Here is a 17,631-nt window from a genome sequence, read left to right as displayed (position 1 = left end):
ACACTACACCCCATATGGGAGCGCAGAAGTTGAAGCTGGAGCCATTACAGCGTCCTCACAGGGTGGTCCCAGACCGACTTTTAAGTCCTGCCACTCCATGTAAACAAATGGGACTTTGTTCTTGGTAAAATTAAGAAAGGAAAGAAAGAAAGAAATACACCTCAGATGTTTACTGTTGTTGATTCACGTTATTCATAACTCGGTGCTCTTTCTAAATAAGCATTTTTTAATATCTCAAGACAAGGATTTCTCTTTTGTATTTGTCTGGATCATTTGTTTTCCTATCAAACTTTATTTTTTGTTAATTTTCTTTTCCAGAGAAAACTAGATTTGTTGTTAAAACAGTTAGCATGCTTGTATTTTATGCATATTGTTAAACATTTAGCCGAAAACCTTTTTTAGCATCCAAATCGGGTGAAATACAGAGAAAAAGTTTAGCATATTTCTTGAAAAATTTAATTTTTAAAGGCTCTTTAAAACTACTACTTTAACATTAACACTAAATCTGGCATCAAAGGTATTTGTGGTAACAGTTTTATTTAGACAATGCGTATTAATTATACTCCAACAAATATTTGTAGCCTAATCCATTAAATTAGTTACTAGTTATAACTATGACAATACTCGGAGAGCAAACTTTGACAAAAACTTGAAACTTCATTTCCAACTTTATTAGGTTTAAGAGAAATATTGCCCTGCAGCAACATTGTTTTTATAATCACTTCTTTATGGTAGGTTGAATCACCCTTCTCACAGTTGTATTGTACATTACTGGGAATATGTTTTTTTTTTATTGGATGTGCATTATAAAGTTAATTGTAAGACTATATCAAACACATTGGACTCAAAATCAATAGCTCACATTTTGAAAAAGGAATACGAATAACTGCTTCAGATTTTCATTTATCCTGTTTTTACTTTACTTTGTTTTGCTGCTGATTGCACTCCATCAGATTTCCATTTATTCATCTGCTACTGAAGTTGTTTTATTTATTTTTTTCACCCAACTTTCATGCCAGAGGCCAGTCATGTAATCACCTGTGTGTATCTGCTAGCAAAATATCTCATGAACCCACTGGATAGACTTCACTGAAACCCTCAGAAAGTAATCGTTGGTTATACATCTACAACTTATTAAGTCAACCTGAATCAAGACAGCTGCCTGAGCTAATCAACCTTATAAAGCACAGAAATGGCTATATTTCAGTCAGTTTTACAGATATTGAGCTCAAAATTGGTATGATAGTAGATTAGCATAATCCCTAACACAGTCTGAATGCTGACAAATTGCACAACATACCTATTTAAATATTTGGCATGGAAGACAGCAAGCGATGGGCTATTTTCCAAGGACTGCTACTTTTTTCTCCCCTGTTTTTACAAGTACTTTGCCTCACAAGACAGATTTTCAGTCATTCATTAGTTTTTATTAGCTTTTCTCGTAAAAGGTTGCCATCCAATTACACTAACACAGGGGAACGACACAAACATGCAGGCACACATTCAAATAAAAAGATTTATAATTAATAATTCATTTTTTAGATTATAAGACAAAATGCACACATAGCAGAGAACTATCAGGTTCAAATCCAGAAGCTGAGAAAACAATACAAACTGCAACACGCTGTAGCAAAGTTTCAGAAATACAACCCATAGTGAATCAGAAAATCTAACTATGCAAAACTTTACAGGGTGTCTCTTCATTTCTCATCACCAACTGTAACAACCACAAAATTTATTGTATGTCAGCCAAAACAGTGTAGCATGTGACCCAGCAACAGCAATGAAAAATATACGCAAGAAGAACTGTTAACAGTTTAGTGTGATCTCCACCCATCCATCAATGAGAATTGGTTGGATGGTAATAGTTGCATGCTTCTGCCGTGCACTGCAAAACAGTTAAATAAATTTAATATTTTTATTATTCATCACAAATTTTACCACACGCTTTTATCCAGCCACCATAAAGCAAAATCACCACTGTAGATTTACTATAAAATCCAAAAAACAAGGTTTAATAACATCTCGGTAGACCATAGCAGTTTCATGTTTGAAAACTATGGGTCAAGAGATCATTTCTGAAGTGATGTTCTGTCAAATAGTTTTCAATGCTTAGTACCTTATTAGCCGTGACATCAGTCATAGAGCACAAATGATGACCTTTACGCTATTGAATTACATCCTTTGTTTAGTTTGTTGTTTTTCCTCAATTATTTTTTTTCAGCATTTTTCCATACTCTCTGCTCTATGATGTAAGATATAGTGGCATCTAGAAGCAAAGTTGCAGTTTGTAATCAACCACCCTAAGCTTGCTCTAATTAAAGATATTTAAATAAAAATACATGTATGCAAGTAAATCTTTACCTAAATAAAAGCAGGACCTTCAATCTACTTTATCAAGTTGGGATTAAGGATATATTCAGAAGGCAGTTTTTTAGTTCTACGCTGGCAATTTTTAAATCTCAAATATGTCAGGCAAGTGAAAATCTATGCTACATTTTTTCACCTTTTCAGCTGGAATTTGTCTTGAGTGAACTGAAAATGTTTTAATCAGGAGATCACACTGCATGATAGGATGTTGTATAAACAGAGTGGTGAACAGGCTATTAAACATCAGGCTTCATATAACAATTGCATGTGGGATTGGGATGTTAAAGCTGTAACATTAAACTGTGATAGATTTGTGATCTGTCCAGGGTGCACCCTGCCTCTTGTCTGTTGACACTAGAGACAAGAACCTGTTTTCCAAAACCCTGAAAGGGATCAAGTGGATGGATGCGTCTTTTATTTGCTTGAAGCTTACTACAGCATATTAACATAAAATCCACTGGGAATTTAGATGTTCCTTCTAAGCAGTGCTTTTACTTTGAAAGGTGCATATGTATTCATGAACAGCAGTAGACAAAAGTGATCTGATGTGAGTCATTCCAACTGTCCTCAGAATAAAAGAGTCAAAGGATACAATATTTCATACTTTACTCTGACAAATGCACACTTACATGAAACAGCTAATTTTAAAAAATTAAAGTAATTTATTGAATTGACCAGTAAAAAATGTTTTGTTTTTGTTTTGTTACCCATACAATCATGTCGATTGTAACAAAAACAAAAACAACTGTACTTCAGTTCTGTAGCTGAAGACGTTCCGCTTCTCATCCAAGGAGCTTTCTCAATTCAAAAAGCAGGGAGTGTGGAGTTCAAGCTTTTAAAGTTGAGATGTTATTTGGCTCACAAATGGGCCACTTTGTTCACATGAATAAAGGTGTTGATTAGAGTGAAAATGACTGGGTATCAGGTTTAAAGCTCCATTGGAGGTTTTTGAGAGCTGAAATCTGAGAACCCCTCCAGAGGAGGTCTCAGATTGAATGTAATCTGCGTGTGAATCTAGTTTACATAACATCTCATCTTTAAAAACCTGAACCGCTTTTTAACTGTTTTTGGATTTGTACAATCGTTTATTTAATATATAAAGTTGCTGCGTGTTAAACGGTTGTGCTCTGTTTATTAAAACAGTTAACAGTTTTATTTTAGAAACAGAGACAATTTGGAATCAGCTTGAGTCTCTGCCTGTTGTACACAAGGAAATAACTGGTGGAGCAAATGGACTATAACAAGATTGCCCTAAAAAACATTAATTTATTTAAAGCAAGTCGTTTCTTAAATTATTTGTTTGTGTTGGAATGAGAATATACTGCCACAAACATCCTCTAAGGCACATAAACAAAACATGATTACTTTTTATTTAATGCCTTATGCTGTTTTTTCCTCTTTCCAATAATCAGCATATTGAAGTGTTTATATTGTCTTGTGCTTGTCTTAACAAGAAATTAAAAACATCTTATTTCCTATTAAGTAGCATAATAGTTTTCTAACAAGAGAAGGAAATGATGCAAAGAACTCAAAATGTTTTCCTTTTATGTCTATAATCAGATTTGTGTGTTTACCTTAGGTTTATGAAACATCAGGATAAAAAAAACTAATTTGAAAGCAGCTTGTAAAAACAATTATGTTGCTGACAATGAGATTTTTTATGTGCAGGTGTAATTAAGGGATTTAATGCAAATATTTAAGTTTTAAGAAAAAAGTTATTAGGATTTGCACCAATGTCATTTATATTGCAGCATTTTCAAATAACAGTTACAATGTGCTTCACAATAAAATAATCTGAAATTATACAATATTTTTAGGCTTTATTTTTTTTATGGTCACAGAATTCAAAACAGTTTTTTTAATAAAATGTATTTACCTTCAAAGAGAAATATACTGGCAGTGCACGATCCATGTTTGAGATCCAAGTTTCAATATATTACAGTTCAAACTTTAATTCTGCTGCAAACAACAATTATTGTGTGAAGTTATGGCCCTATACAGATGTCATCAGAAAGAACAGTAACTATTTGTGCTAATTAATCTCTGTGTGTCTCCTAACCCAGTTTTATATGTTCTGCTTTGAAGCAGCTAAATTGGCTCTCTGTGGTTGTACATTTTCCTTCACTGAATATTTTTTAACAACAACAACATCAACAACAAAAAAAACTTCCACAGTGTTCCACAATGAAAGAGATATAATGAGCATTAACATTGGTGAGCTTCTTTTCAAGGCAGGGAAACTTACAAACTGCCTGAAGTTCTGAAAGTTAGTTTATCCTGGTTTGGACTAATTTTATTACTGACAGATACTGCTGCTTTAGTAAAGTGGTTGTCCAGTAGTTATCTTAAAAACGTCATGTGTTGAACCTACCAGCTAAGTTAGACATTAGGCTACCTCTACACTATTCTAAACATTTTTTAAGCTGATGCATTTTTCCTCTGTTTATTAAAATATCTTCATCCTTGTTGGAATACCCACACCATGCCACTATGTGTGGACAATGCCCACATTAACAATGAATAAAAATACAGGGAAAGATGATGCTTTTTTGGCTAAAGAAACTCCTAACATTGGTTTTGATGCTGTTTACAGTTTCTTCTGTTATTAACCAAAGTTTGGCAGTGACAGGGCGAGGACAAAAGGAGACAGACACAGGAAACTTGTAGAAACAGCCCTATTATTGTTGTGCTTTCTAGGGCACAGAGAGTAAGAGTGGGCAGGCTGCTACATCTTTGTTTCTGAAGAGCTTGGTATTTCAAGTCCACACAGAGACAGGAAAACAGTTGAGTTTTTAAAAACCTTATCTCTGAAAAGCTCATTTAAAAATAGTAGTTATTCTTACCAAAAAACTCAATTTGTTTGTGGACAAGAAAATGCAGCAGGAAAAAAAAAAGGTTTCAAAATATTGGGATTAGTTTGGATGAGGCCTTTAGTGTTATTAATTTTACTTTGAATTAAATTGAAAACTTTATTGTTGCAAAGTCAGAACTAAATCATAACCAAATATTTTCAGGTGTTGTTGGGAGTAAAGAGTGCACATTTGTCTTGCAAATAACCATGAAATATGAGGTACTGATGTTTTTATTTTAAATATATATATATTTTGCTCCTAAAACACTATTCCAAACTGATCAAGGGTCAAACATGTATCTGTCCCATTTCTTGTTGTGGAAAACTTGTGCGATTCATTTATTTCCACTGAGTGTCACTCAAAAGATGTCTGTCACACGTATTGCACCTGAAGGCAATACCAACCTATTTTATATAAAAATCTGATAATATTCCTAATGTTTTTATAAAGAAAGACTAAAATAATGGTTGACTACAAGGGGGAAAAAGGCTGTGTTTAAATAGGCTTTCAATAAACAATATTAAAGCAGAGGTCTTAACTTACGTGGCATTGGTTAGTAAGAGCATTAGGCCAATAATTGAAAACTCGCTTAACACATTTCCGAAGCATTAGAACAACGCCAGCTATGATTAATATACACCTGTCATGACTAATTACATTAATACGGAAGAACGATTAAGTCTGTCTGGATGTGTCTTCCTCTCGTACTGTGCCGCTCTGTCAAGCCCCGTGCTCATGATTAATGCATCTGAGGTGGCTCATGACTTTGTGGGGATAAACACTAAGAGATTATATAAACATAACTAAAGTGTCCCAATATGAAGTTTTCTTCCTTATCAAACCACATTTCCTACACGGCAGTGGAAAGCCCATTAGCTGCACGAAGAATATCAGCAGACACGATGCAAAAAGAGTTTGAGTGGGTTGAAGTGATCGACAGCTCAATAGGAGAGAGGCCGCAAAGGGAGTCCATTTTGGATTTGTACAAGGATGTTTTTGATTGACATCTTCAAGAAATGGCATACAATTATTGTTTCACATCTAATTCAGTGTGCCAATCTGAATACAAATTAAATACAGAGGGAAAACTGTTTTACAATTGGGCATCTTGAAAGGTTATCATTTACTTGATTTTACACATCCAGCAACTATTGTTTAGTTCTTATATTTTTTTTCTGTCATTATGCTAGGAGTGTTTATTTTAGTCTGAATAATATTACATTCATATACAGTATTCCAGACACAATTGTCCTTCAACATTTTAGTTAACTAGTCAGAAGAAAACAGCATGAATCATGCATCCGTGGTCCTAACTTTGTCCGGTTACTGTTTCCTGACAGATCATGAGCGGATTGGGAAAGATTCGTCCTACGAACAGGAGGGCAAGGTCCAGTTTGTAATAGATGCTGTTTATGCCATGGCTCACGCGCTGCATAATATGCACAAAGACCTCTGTCCTGGAAAAGTTGGCCTTTGCTCCAAGATGGACACTATCAATGGCACACTGCTGCTCAAGTATATCCGCCACGTCAACTTTACAGGTGTGTATTTCCATTTCTCAAAGCACAAGTATGAGAACCAAATTGCTCATTAATCATTTTGTTTAAAAAGTGTAAGTATATCCTAGAACAAACACTCAAAATATTATATGACATGTGTATGAAATTTCTTATAAAACTCTGCTATTGTTTATTTCAGCATGGTATTCTTTGGGTGTATAACTCTTGTGTGTTTTTGGTACACAACATGCTCATTCAGAGGATTCATAAGGATACAGCAGTCTCTAATTATCGAGCCCCTAAATGTAAATTACTCCCAGCAAGGATAAAAGGCTGAGATCTGTAGGAGGGTTGACAATCACCAGCAGAGCAGCATGTTTTATCATAGCTAATGATAAGCAGGAACTGGGCTTTGCAAGACTTCCTGCCTTATCTTGTCAGCATGGAATTGCCCCCGCAAGAGATCTCCTACATGAAGCGTCCCGGTGACTGAGAAGGAATTGGACAGAAACAAGAGAGAGTTAAGAAAGCAGCACAACAGAAACAACCAGTGGGTTTTCAGTGGTAGGCTTTTTAAAAACTTTATTTTTTTACTGTAAGATACAGTATCCAGTTATCTCTGGACACAGAAATAGGTGTGGGTAAGATGCATTTGTGTGTACATGACACATGCAGTTATTAGTCTTTTTGTACAGATGCCAGATGGATCCTGCTAAGCTTATTGTTACAGTCATCCAGCTTTCCATATAACAGATAACATTGTGCTTGTTTCAGGATGATCAGAAGTTGGAATAAAAGTTGAATCTTTCCTTGCAGCGACTGCCACAATCTCTAAAAAATACATGTATTGAAGTTCATTCAGTATCTTTTACTATAACCTTCTGACACCTGAAAATGCCCCCACATGTTGAGCTGTCATGGCTCATGGCTTATAAGATGCTGTTTGCAGAAGGTAACTAAAAACAGGAGTATTCAGTTTGTAAAATTTTAAGAAATAAATAAGTAAATAAAACAAGTAGGACTGCAGCTATTAAACAGTTTGATAACTGGGTACTCTAATAAAAGATCCATTGGTTAATTGAGTTTTGGAATAAAACATGCGCTATGCTGGAATCATCAGTGTACAACAAACCATGATTCCTATTATAAAAACATGTCAGAGTCAGTAAAACAAGACTTAATTTCTTTTTGTAGCTTGTTGCAAACAGAGCCACTGGATTGTTCTGTGTTTGCACTGATACAGCTCACATTTGCCAGTTTTTAACTTTGTACCCCAGTTTGTGCAGGATAATTTAGGACAACACATGTGTTTGATGGTCTCATTTTACTGAGAATGGCATTTTAATTAGAAACACATCCATCTACATTTTGTTGTGAGCTAATTCATGACCACAGTGAGACATTTTACTGTGGAGCATTTTCGCTCGTCTTCTGTTTGATATAGTCCTAAACATTAAATAAGTTGAGATATAAATTGTTATAAATGTGACTGATTGGTTGATTTATTGATGTACCAAATGAGTAAAAAAAGGAAATGTGGAATCCAAAATTCTGACTGAGTTCTAGAGGATCAAATATTTTTAGTACTCAGTTCATGTAAATCAGTTTTTTTTTGTAATGTGTGTGGGCTGTTTTTTATGGTTTGTTTGTTTGTTTGTTTTGGATGGTGGTATGCTATTAACCAGTCTCCCTCTATTAAAGTGAAACCACACAAAAATTAGACTGTTCTTTTTTTTTGTAAGTGTGAAAACTTAAAAAAAAAAAAGAAAAATCAGCTGGGGATTAAATCAATATTTCTTCTGTTGTACATGTAAACTGCGAGCCCAGAAAGCTCATCTTCAGTTTGGCACGCAAGAATCCCTTCTACTTAAAAATAGAGAAACATTGTTTGTCAGCATTTAGCATCAGACAAATGTCTAGACAGCTCTAAATCTTGTTTATTTCTGCATGTGCTATAAATGTGTAAATATTGTATAGAATAATTGTGTCGAGATATACCCACTTTCATTAATTTACAAAAACTTACTTGAAAATCCTAATAAATGTCACAAGGGATGAGTCCGGAAAAGAGAAAAACCTGCTACTGAAAAGGTGGAGAGAAAAAAAAAACCCTGTAATAGAGCAAAAGATAAGAGTAAGTACTTGGCCAATTAATTATAGTACAAAAAAGATGCATACAGAAGCAGGATGTGGACACATGTAACCTGCAGGGATATAAAGATATAAATAATTATGCAAAATGGGATCCCACATAAGTCTCTGTTAGCGGCTGTAACACCTTGAGCTAATTATATGTCAGCTGAGCAGAGGGTCGTGCAATCAAGCAGAAAGCAACACAAATGCTTTGACACAGTCTCCAACCTACTCCACCCTCACAGATAATTATAAAATAATGGATTCATTTATCTCCAACACTTATAGGGTGGGATTTTTGGGTGAGCGGTGGCTATGCCCAAGACAGGTACATGACAGGAATAATTTAACACGTATGAGAGCAATAAGAAAGTTTTGAGTCCATACCACTGTAGTTCCTACAGCTTCGCAGGAATTTCACCAAGCACCGTCTGTGTTCTGTCAGTGTTTGCAGCTGGGAAGAAAGAGATTATGTTTTGCACAAATAATTCCAAGTTTTATAAATAGATGTCAAAAGGGCAAATAATCTTTTAACCACAATCTGTTTTGGAGCTTATGAAAGTAGTATTTTTTAAACAGAAAAGAAGAAGCTTAGTCCCAAAGATTCAGATGAAGTCTGGTTTGGTTCTACATGAAAGAATTGCTCCAGCCACAACAGAATGGAACCAGCTCGGTGCAGTTACACACACCAGCCGTGTCGGAAATCGGACTGGCAATCTGTTCAATCAGCAAGACAGCTGACAAAAGAGTTTGATATGCCAGAAATCCCACTGACTGTCCAACAGCCAGATTGTTGATTGTTCATGCAGTTAATCAGATGATGCCACGACTCTCAAGCTGAAAATCTAATGATAAATGACAGACATTTGCCTCTTTATTCTAAAATTAGGGCTAATCTCTACAGTGTCTGTTTGATTTAAAGCAAACGTTTACCAATGCATCTGAAGCCTACAGTGGGTGACAGCAAATGGGGGCATTAAGATGTGATGCAAAATACCTGATTTGAAAATAATGCACTGTATGGTTTTTACAGAGGTAGTTTGTCTTATAGACAATATATAAAGACTCATGAATAAATACAAACAATGCAAGTCACCTGCTGCCTTTCATCCCAGAGTTTTAAACTAAGATCATATTATGTTGAAAAGGGATGGCGTTCGAGCTGTTTTGGACAAATCTTGAAAAAAAACAAAACAATACTCACAGTCTTGTGATATTTGTGAGATTTGTTAGAAGGCAGAGTATATATCGTCACATCATCATTTAGCTTAGTATCTGTGAATTTAATTACGTCATAGCCATATCTGTGTTTTCCTAAGGTCAATTGGCTGTGGTGGCCATATTGAATTGTGTTGACTTCAAAGGTTTACTGGTTATATTCATACATCTGATTATTAATTTTTGAAAGTTTCATTAAAATCTGTTCAGTGGTTCATGAGATATTTTGCCAACCAAACAAATACGCACACACCTGGGCAAATACATTATCATCCTTTTTCTTTCACTGGCAGGTGATAAAAAAATGAACAAGGTATGGGTGGACATTTTTTATGCTAATGCAGCCTTTATTGTTGGAGATTAGAACAACAATAGAGTTGACAATTATGCTGGCAGAGCAAGTTTTCATCCCTAATGGATATTGACAGGAAACAGTAGCACTCTGCAGTGTTTTCCTCTTAGTCCCATCTTACAAGTCCGATCCTGTTTAACTCTTCCTGACTCTGCTTATTACTGCGTGAGCAGGTCACTTTTGATTTGCATTAAATAAACATAGTAAAATAAAAGAAGTTTAGCTCTGAATTCTGAAGTGATATTTGTTTAGTTCTAAGAAAAACAAATCAATTCTCGAAGTGGAAAAAGGCTGATGTAAAATGTTGTCGGGCATCATGAATTGCTGAATTAAACACCCATTCTTTATGAATTGCCTTATTTACGGCGCTACTGTACATAACTGGAAGGCTCGTCAGTGCTGAAGCCAATGGGTTTCCAACAGAGATGGGTGGAAAATCAATGCTGCACATTACTTAAAAACTGCCTCGCTTGCTTTGCTTTTTAGACTTTCTGGACATAAACTGAGGATGTTAAAGTTCCGTAGTAAAACCACAGAAATGTCCATGTGAGCCCATTGTTCTGAGAATTGTCAATAGGAATCTGTGCTGACTAAAGGAAAGATGAAACCCAGGCACCACACATACTGCAGATGAAGTTGATACTTATTGATGCCTGGAATTAAGACTGTAATCCTTGTAATGCTAAAAGGATATGGTGCTTACTCAAATGTGGGCAGTGGGACAGTATGCTTTATAAAACAGTTTTTGCAAAACATAAATCTGATAGTAAAGTGGTTTTAAATGGGCTGTGAATGAAGACTGGCGTGCACTTCAGGGTTTCAGTGAAGTCATTTAAATTTTCCTCTTTTCACGAGATTTGACGACTATTTGTTCCCCAGGTTAACATACTTGATATGATGGTGCATTTATTGAAATTTGTAAGTGCTGTTGACAAAGGCACTTTTCCCCTTTTGCCTTTTTTCTGATCTGAAACAGCATTGTTAGTAACAATACTTCCTCTGGCATCACAACAGCCCAGCTAAATGATTTCTCCAAGTGTTTTGGTGATTTTAAATCCTTACCTGGTTAATAAACAAACAATTTGTTTTTATATGCAGGCTGTGTGTCAAAACTGCAACTTGATTTTAATAGTTAAGAGTTGAAACAAACAGGTTGAATTAATTAAATTAGACCCCAAAAAGCTTTAATTCACTCTATTGCTTGGATAAGCAAGAAAATCTTCATAATTTTTGCTGTTTCAGACATGCTCTGTAGATATTACATCAGGATGACACTAATCTATTTAAAACCGGTAGTTTCTCAAACATTTGAGAAACATAAGTATACTCAATGGAAAAATACAACTGATTTTAAAGTGTGAAGCACGGGTTTGAAAAAGGAAAAACAATCAAAAATCAATAATGTGGCATTTCACACAGGAACAAAGCACTCAAATCCCCTTTTTATAACATAACAAAGAAGGGGATCAGGGATCAGGGAAAGTAATAAATAATCAAGTTTTGCCCAAATGTTAAAAAAAAAGAAAAATCTGTAAAGCTTCTCAAAATGACACAAAATTGTTTTGTAGTTGCAAAAAATGTTGTTTTCGTTCTTTGATGTAGCGCTTTGATAAATTGTATACTGCATCATTTTAACTGCAAGTGCAGCTTCAGTTTCAACATGTTTATTTATTTTTTTTTTTTTAAATTTCAACAAGTTCAATTTCTAAGAGTTCAAAGATTGCTTGCGTCATCGGAGAGAAACCAAATTTGCTTTCGATGCTCATATTGATCCTGTTCAAACAGAAGCTTCACTAATTCCATGATTTCTTTTTCCTTTATAAGACCATTTTTGAAGAAGTTGTGAGGCTTAAGAGGGAATTGTAAGTTGGTTTAAAAGCAGGCAGAAATAGAAAGGAGAGAGAGAGAGAGAGCTCAAAGCAGTAATGAAAATAAGTGCTGTCATTCGTTAGCACTCTGTGTGGGGGCCTTGTGGATAACAGGCAGTAGGGGTAGTAAGCAGGATGAAGGACTGTGAAATGACATGAGAGCATAAAGAGACAGCAGCCCCGGCTCTCCTCTAAGCACCAGGACAACATGTGTGTCAGCATCCAGTCAGCTCCCATAACATAACAGCACTAACTTAAAGTCTTTTTGCAACCTCCTTTAATCTTGTCACATCTTGAGAATAAGACCGTGAAATTAAACCACACTGGTCAACACTGTGCTTCAGCTTTCATTTACCACTTGTTCTCAAAACTCTATTTTTTTTTCTTTCATATTTTTAGGGATTGCTGGCACCCCGGTGGTCTTCAATGTGAATGGAGATGCTCCTGGTCGCTATGAAATCTACCAATACCAGATCAGAAATAATACCACAGAATACAAGATCATCGGGCACTGGACAGATCAACTCCACTTAGATGTAAGCTTATTTTAAACTGTTTGCTTGACTTCTGTGCATGATATAGAGTATTTTTGTTCTAATAATTATTGACACTACCTTTGAAATACAAAAAAAAAAAGACAAAAAACAAAGTAAAACAATTCAGAATTTTGTTAAACTCATTTGGACAAAAACAACATAGACAAAAAAAACAATAAAACTTATCTGATTGAAATTATGAGCAAGTTAGAAAGAAATACCTGCAATATATCTTCATTCCTTTGGAATAAAATCAAAGTAATAAAATACTTTACAGTTACAGGTAAATTTAATTTTCACCGGCTGTGTTAAAGCACCTTCTAAACTTGCACCCACTATATTATATATAACACTTAAAGGATCTTTTGGGGCACATTTAAAAGCTTAATACATGCATTTTCGCATAATTTATCACCCTTAATAAAAACTTCATCTTTCTTATGTCTTTCTTTAAAGAGCAACAGTCCAACCTAAACAGGCAGATATTTTAGGCAGTCAAAGAGATTTGTAAAGATAATGAAAAAAAAAAATCAGGATGGTGCAAATCATTAGTTTTGTGGCTAAAATATTTGAATTAAAATTTTGATTTTCAAAGGTACTACATCAACTAATGTGTATGCTTTACCAAAATAAGAGCAATTCTTAAACCAACCTCCAGTCAGTATAATTATGCAAGAAACATGTTTTGTAAATATATTAAACAGAAGGACATCATGTATGTACTGCATACAGTAGTTGGAGTTATTTTAATTTATAATAATACAAGTTATAATATAAAATTGCAACACAGACAAGCAATATTGCATCATATTGTGTTCACCCTCTAGTACTAGGTAGTGCAACTCTTTCCTCAAATTAAGGGCAACATCTAAAAAGAAAGTCCACTTTCCTATTGAGCTTGAACTCAAAAGTTTCACAATATAACTTGACCAAAAACATGGTAACAATTTTGCCTACGTTAGTATTATTATTATTATTATTATTTTTATCATTCTATCATCCACTTCTTTCCTTATTGACTGGGTTAGCTGATTTGTTGTCCTCATGTATCACGCAGTATGCTATTTATTCTCTAACCAGAAAAACAATTAATTTAGTTTGTTGGGTCAATATTCTTGTAATGATTAACCCTAAAGGTTTAATAAATCTTACTCTAAACCAAACTTTTTTTTTAAGAATATTTAATTTAGATTAGAACACAAATCAAATTGTGTAAAATGCCCAGGAACAGTGGGTATAGAAGTAAAGAGTATTTGAAGTGATACATCATTTTCATAAAGTAGTGGCTGCTCCGGTGCTTTGAATGTTCCCACAAAAGCTTTTCATGCAGCTTATTGAGCTTTAGGTCATTTGTTTTGTAGACCTATATGTTATCACTATACCTACATATTTCAGGGCTATGAAATTACACTTAAAGCACAAGAAACGCTGGAAAAGATAAGGCTGAAACCTTTTTTGTCGCTCCTGAAATATCCTCTCTGGTTGTAAATTTTTCCCTTCAGATCAGTGAGATGCAGTGGCCTGGTGGAACACAGGAAGTCCCCTCCTCTATCTGCAGCCAACCCTGTCGCCCCGGCCAGCGTAAGAAGATAGTGAAGGGAATTCCATGTTGTTGGCACTGTGAGAACTGTGATGGTTACCAGTATCAGGCAGATACTTACACCTGCAAGATGTGCCGCTATGATTTGCGGCCCAATGAAAATCACACTGAATGTGTTCCCATTCCCATTGTGAAGCTGGAGTGGAGCTCTCCATGGGCAGTCATCCCTGTTCTAATTGCTGTCTTTGGAATCATAGCCACTCTGCTGGTGGTTGCTACCTTTGTACGCTACAATGACACGCCCATTGTTAAGGCGTCAGGTAGAGAACTGAGCTATGTGCTGCTAACAGGTATCTTTCTGTGCTACGCCACAACATTCCTCATGATCTCGACTCCTGATGTGGTCGTGTGCTCCCTGCGAAGGATTTTCCTTGGCCTGGGCATGAGTATAAGCTACGCAGCGCTTCTCACCAAGACAAATCGAATCTACAGGATTTTTGAGCAAGGCAAAATGTCAGTCAGTGCCCCTCGATTTATCTCGCCTGCCTCCCAGTTAGTCATCACATTCAGTCTGATTTCAGTGCAGCTGCTTGGAGTGTGCATCTGGTTTGGTGTGGATCCGTCACAAGCCATTATCGACTATGAGGACCAGCGTACAGCTAATCCAGAAATGGCCCGAGGCGTCCTGAAATGTGACATCTCCGACTTGTCTCTGATCTGTCTGCTGGGTTATAGCATGCTGCTGATGGTCACCTGCACAGTTTATGCCATTAAAACCAGAGGAGTTCCAGAGACGTTCAACGAGGCCAAGCCCATTGGCTTCACCATGTACACCACCTGCATCGTATGGCTAGCCTTCATCCCTATCTTCTTTGGGACCTCACAATCAGCAGAAAAGGTAAATATTCTACTTGAAGTCACGTCTTCTTTTTTTTCAGCTGTTCTCTTTCCAGGGGTCACCACAGTGAGTCATCCTCCTCCATCTAACTCTGTCCTCTGTGTCCTCTGTCCTCACTCCAACTACCTCCATGTCCTCTCTAATTGCATCCATATGTCTCCTCTATGTCCTTTTCCTGGTAGCTGCATCTCTAACATCCTTCTTCCAATATACCCACTGTGGCCTCTCTAACTTTATCTTACCCAGTTGTTCAACCTGTGCTGTACCTCTGATGACCTCATTCCTAATCCTGTTCATCCTTGTCCCTCCTAAGGAGAACCTCAACATCTTCTGCTCTGCCACTTCCAGCTCTGTCTCCTGTCTTTTTGTCCATCCCACTGTCTTCAAACCAAACAACACAGCTGCTCTCACCACCTGCTATTTTAATTCTGATGAAGGCAAAATAAACGAATTTGCCTCATTCTTACAGTTGTTTGAGTTTCTCCACAGATGTCAGTATTTTTGAATTCACAGGAAATAAAATTAATTCAATGTGCTTTACCATAATGGATTTAACTTATGTTTTGTCACCCATCACTGAAAAGAAAAAGGCATACAAAATGGTTACAATTGTAAATTTTACAGATATAAAGATAAACAATATTGTAGGAGTAGCTGAGAGTCATCTCTAACACATAATCTGAGCGCTAGCAAATCACTTAAGGTCTTGCTATATTAAATGAGATTGGGCATAACATTTATTTTTAAGGTTTGGCCAAAACAGCTTTAGCTCTATCATTTCTCAACATGAGATGATCTTAGTTTAAAACGCTAGCAAAAGACGGGGGGTATTATGCATTCCTCAAAGAAAACGCTAGGCTTGTAATTAAAAAAAATCTCAAATCTGTGTGCCTAACTGTACAGAAAACGGCCACTTAAATTATGATTTTTCTATAGTATCAGCCATTTGTGTTTGTGGATGCCGCTATGATTTGTCATAAGCTGATGGGCTTTTTGTGCTCACCGAGGGGATTACAAGGCTTTTAGACTCGGCTTGTGAGGATAAGCCATTCATCTCAAGTTTGCCTAAATATGGTTTCTTTACTTGTGTTCCAATGCTGTGTTTGATTTAACTTCACTGAGTGGGAATACTGAGTCGGCAATCACTGCGTATTCTTGCAGGCAGACATAGATAATGCATGTTTGTGAAGTAGGGTAAAATTACTGTAGCTGTTGATGTTGTTGTCAGTTGAAAGTGAATCAGAAATTACCTCCTACAAGTGCTAATTTTGAGGTCGTGCAACACAGACGTACGTTTAAAAGCAGGGAGAAGAAAAGTCAAATTACGATCGCACTAGAAGCATCAGGACGAGCTCTGCACAAAAACAAACTTAATAGCAACCATTAGACTGTCAGCAACACAAATGAAAGTGTGGCAAAAAGAATGTTTTGGATGAGCTCACGTTGACTTATTGTGGAAGTGAAGTGATAGAAACCTGCAGGGACAGATGTAGGCATTTGCACTTTTTTCACACATTAAGTGGCATTTATGAACAACAGGGCAAGGCAGATTTTAATCTAACAAATCAGAAAATGTTGTTTCTTCTTTTATATATGATATTTTTTGTTTATACACACAAAAGTATATAAATATTTGCCTCTTAAAATATACATAACATGTTAAAGGTGTAGTTCAGTTTTTTTGACACGGAGTTGTGTAGTGTATTTATAAGTCTTGACTACAGCAGACAGCATTCAGTATTATCTTTGTTTGAAGAGCAAGAATGAATTCTCAGAGGGATTTGAATACAGGTATTCATATGAATCTTACAGCAGGGGCAAAAGAAGAGCAAATATTCAACTTCTAAAACAGTTCAAACTCAAAATGTTCCTATTAGTTCAAGTGACTGTCATGTTAAATACTCATTTTCAGTCTTACTTTAGTATTACACAGTTGTTTGATTTTCATTTGTCATTGTGTGGCGGCTGCTTCTTAACACTGATGAACTGTGTCTGCCAGTAGTTCCATCTCTCAAACTAACATTTCTTCCACTATATAATCTTGTTCATGCAAAAATCTTCTTATATCAGAAAAAAACACATAGTCTCCATTATTTGCTCACTTTGTTGTTTTGGGAATAGACCAGCAGGATTCCAAGTTACATTTGACTATTTAGTGGTGGGATACATAAAGTAACCTCAAAGCATGTGACGCAGACCAAAACAAACATTGTTTGTTTGAGAAAATAACAACAAAGTGACTGCCTACTGCAATTATATTGCTGTTTAAAAATATTAGTTATTATATTCTCACACAGCAGCAAGAAGGTCGAAGTTTGCCTTCTGCCTGAGACCTGTCTGTGAAGAGCTCACACACACACACACA

The 17,631-nt window shown here is 35.9% G+C and overlaps 1 protein-coding gene across 2 annotated transcripts in view; it reads left to right on the top strand.

Annotated features, from left to right (window-relative positions):
- Nucleotides 1-17,631, top strand: part of LOC108232136 (metabotropic glutamate receptor 4) — a 215,851-nt gene that overhangs the window by 186,453 nt on the left and 11,767 nt on the right. For both annotated transcript variants that reach the window (XM_017409740.3, XM_017409741.3), the window contains exons 7-9: nucleotides 6,563-6,763; nucleotides 12,692-12,828; nucleotides 14,331-15,266. In XM_017409740.3, coding sequence (XP_017265229.1) covers nucleotides 6,563-6,763; nucleotides 12,692-12,828; nucleotides 14,331-15,266 — 1,274 coding nt within the window. The remainder of the gene's footprint in view (nucleotides 1-6,562; nucleotides 6,764-12,691; nucleotides 12,829-14,330; nucleotides 15,267-17,631) is intronic.

The sequence above is a fragment of the Kryptolebias marmoratus genome, linkage group LG8 (assembly GCF_001649575.2).
Source record: "Kryptolebias marmoratus isolate JLee-2015 linkage group LG8, ASM164957v2, whole genome shotgun sequence".
Classification (NCBI taxonomy): Eukaryota; Metazoa; Chordata; class Actinopteri; order Cyprinodontiformes; family Rivulidae; genus Kryptolebias; species Kryptolebias marmoratus.
Note: the sequence above shows the minus strand (reverse complement) of the source record. Positions and strands in the feature narration are given on the sequence as shown.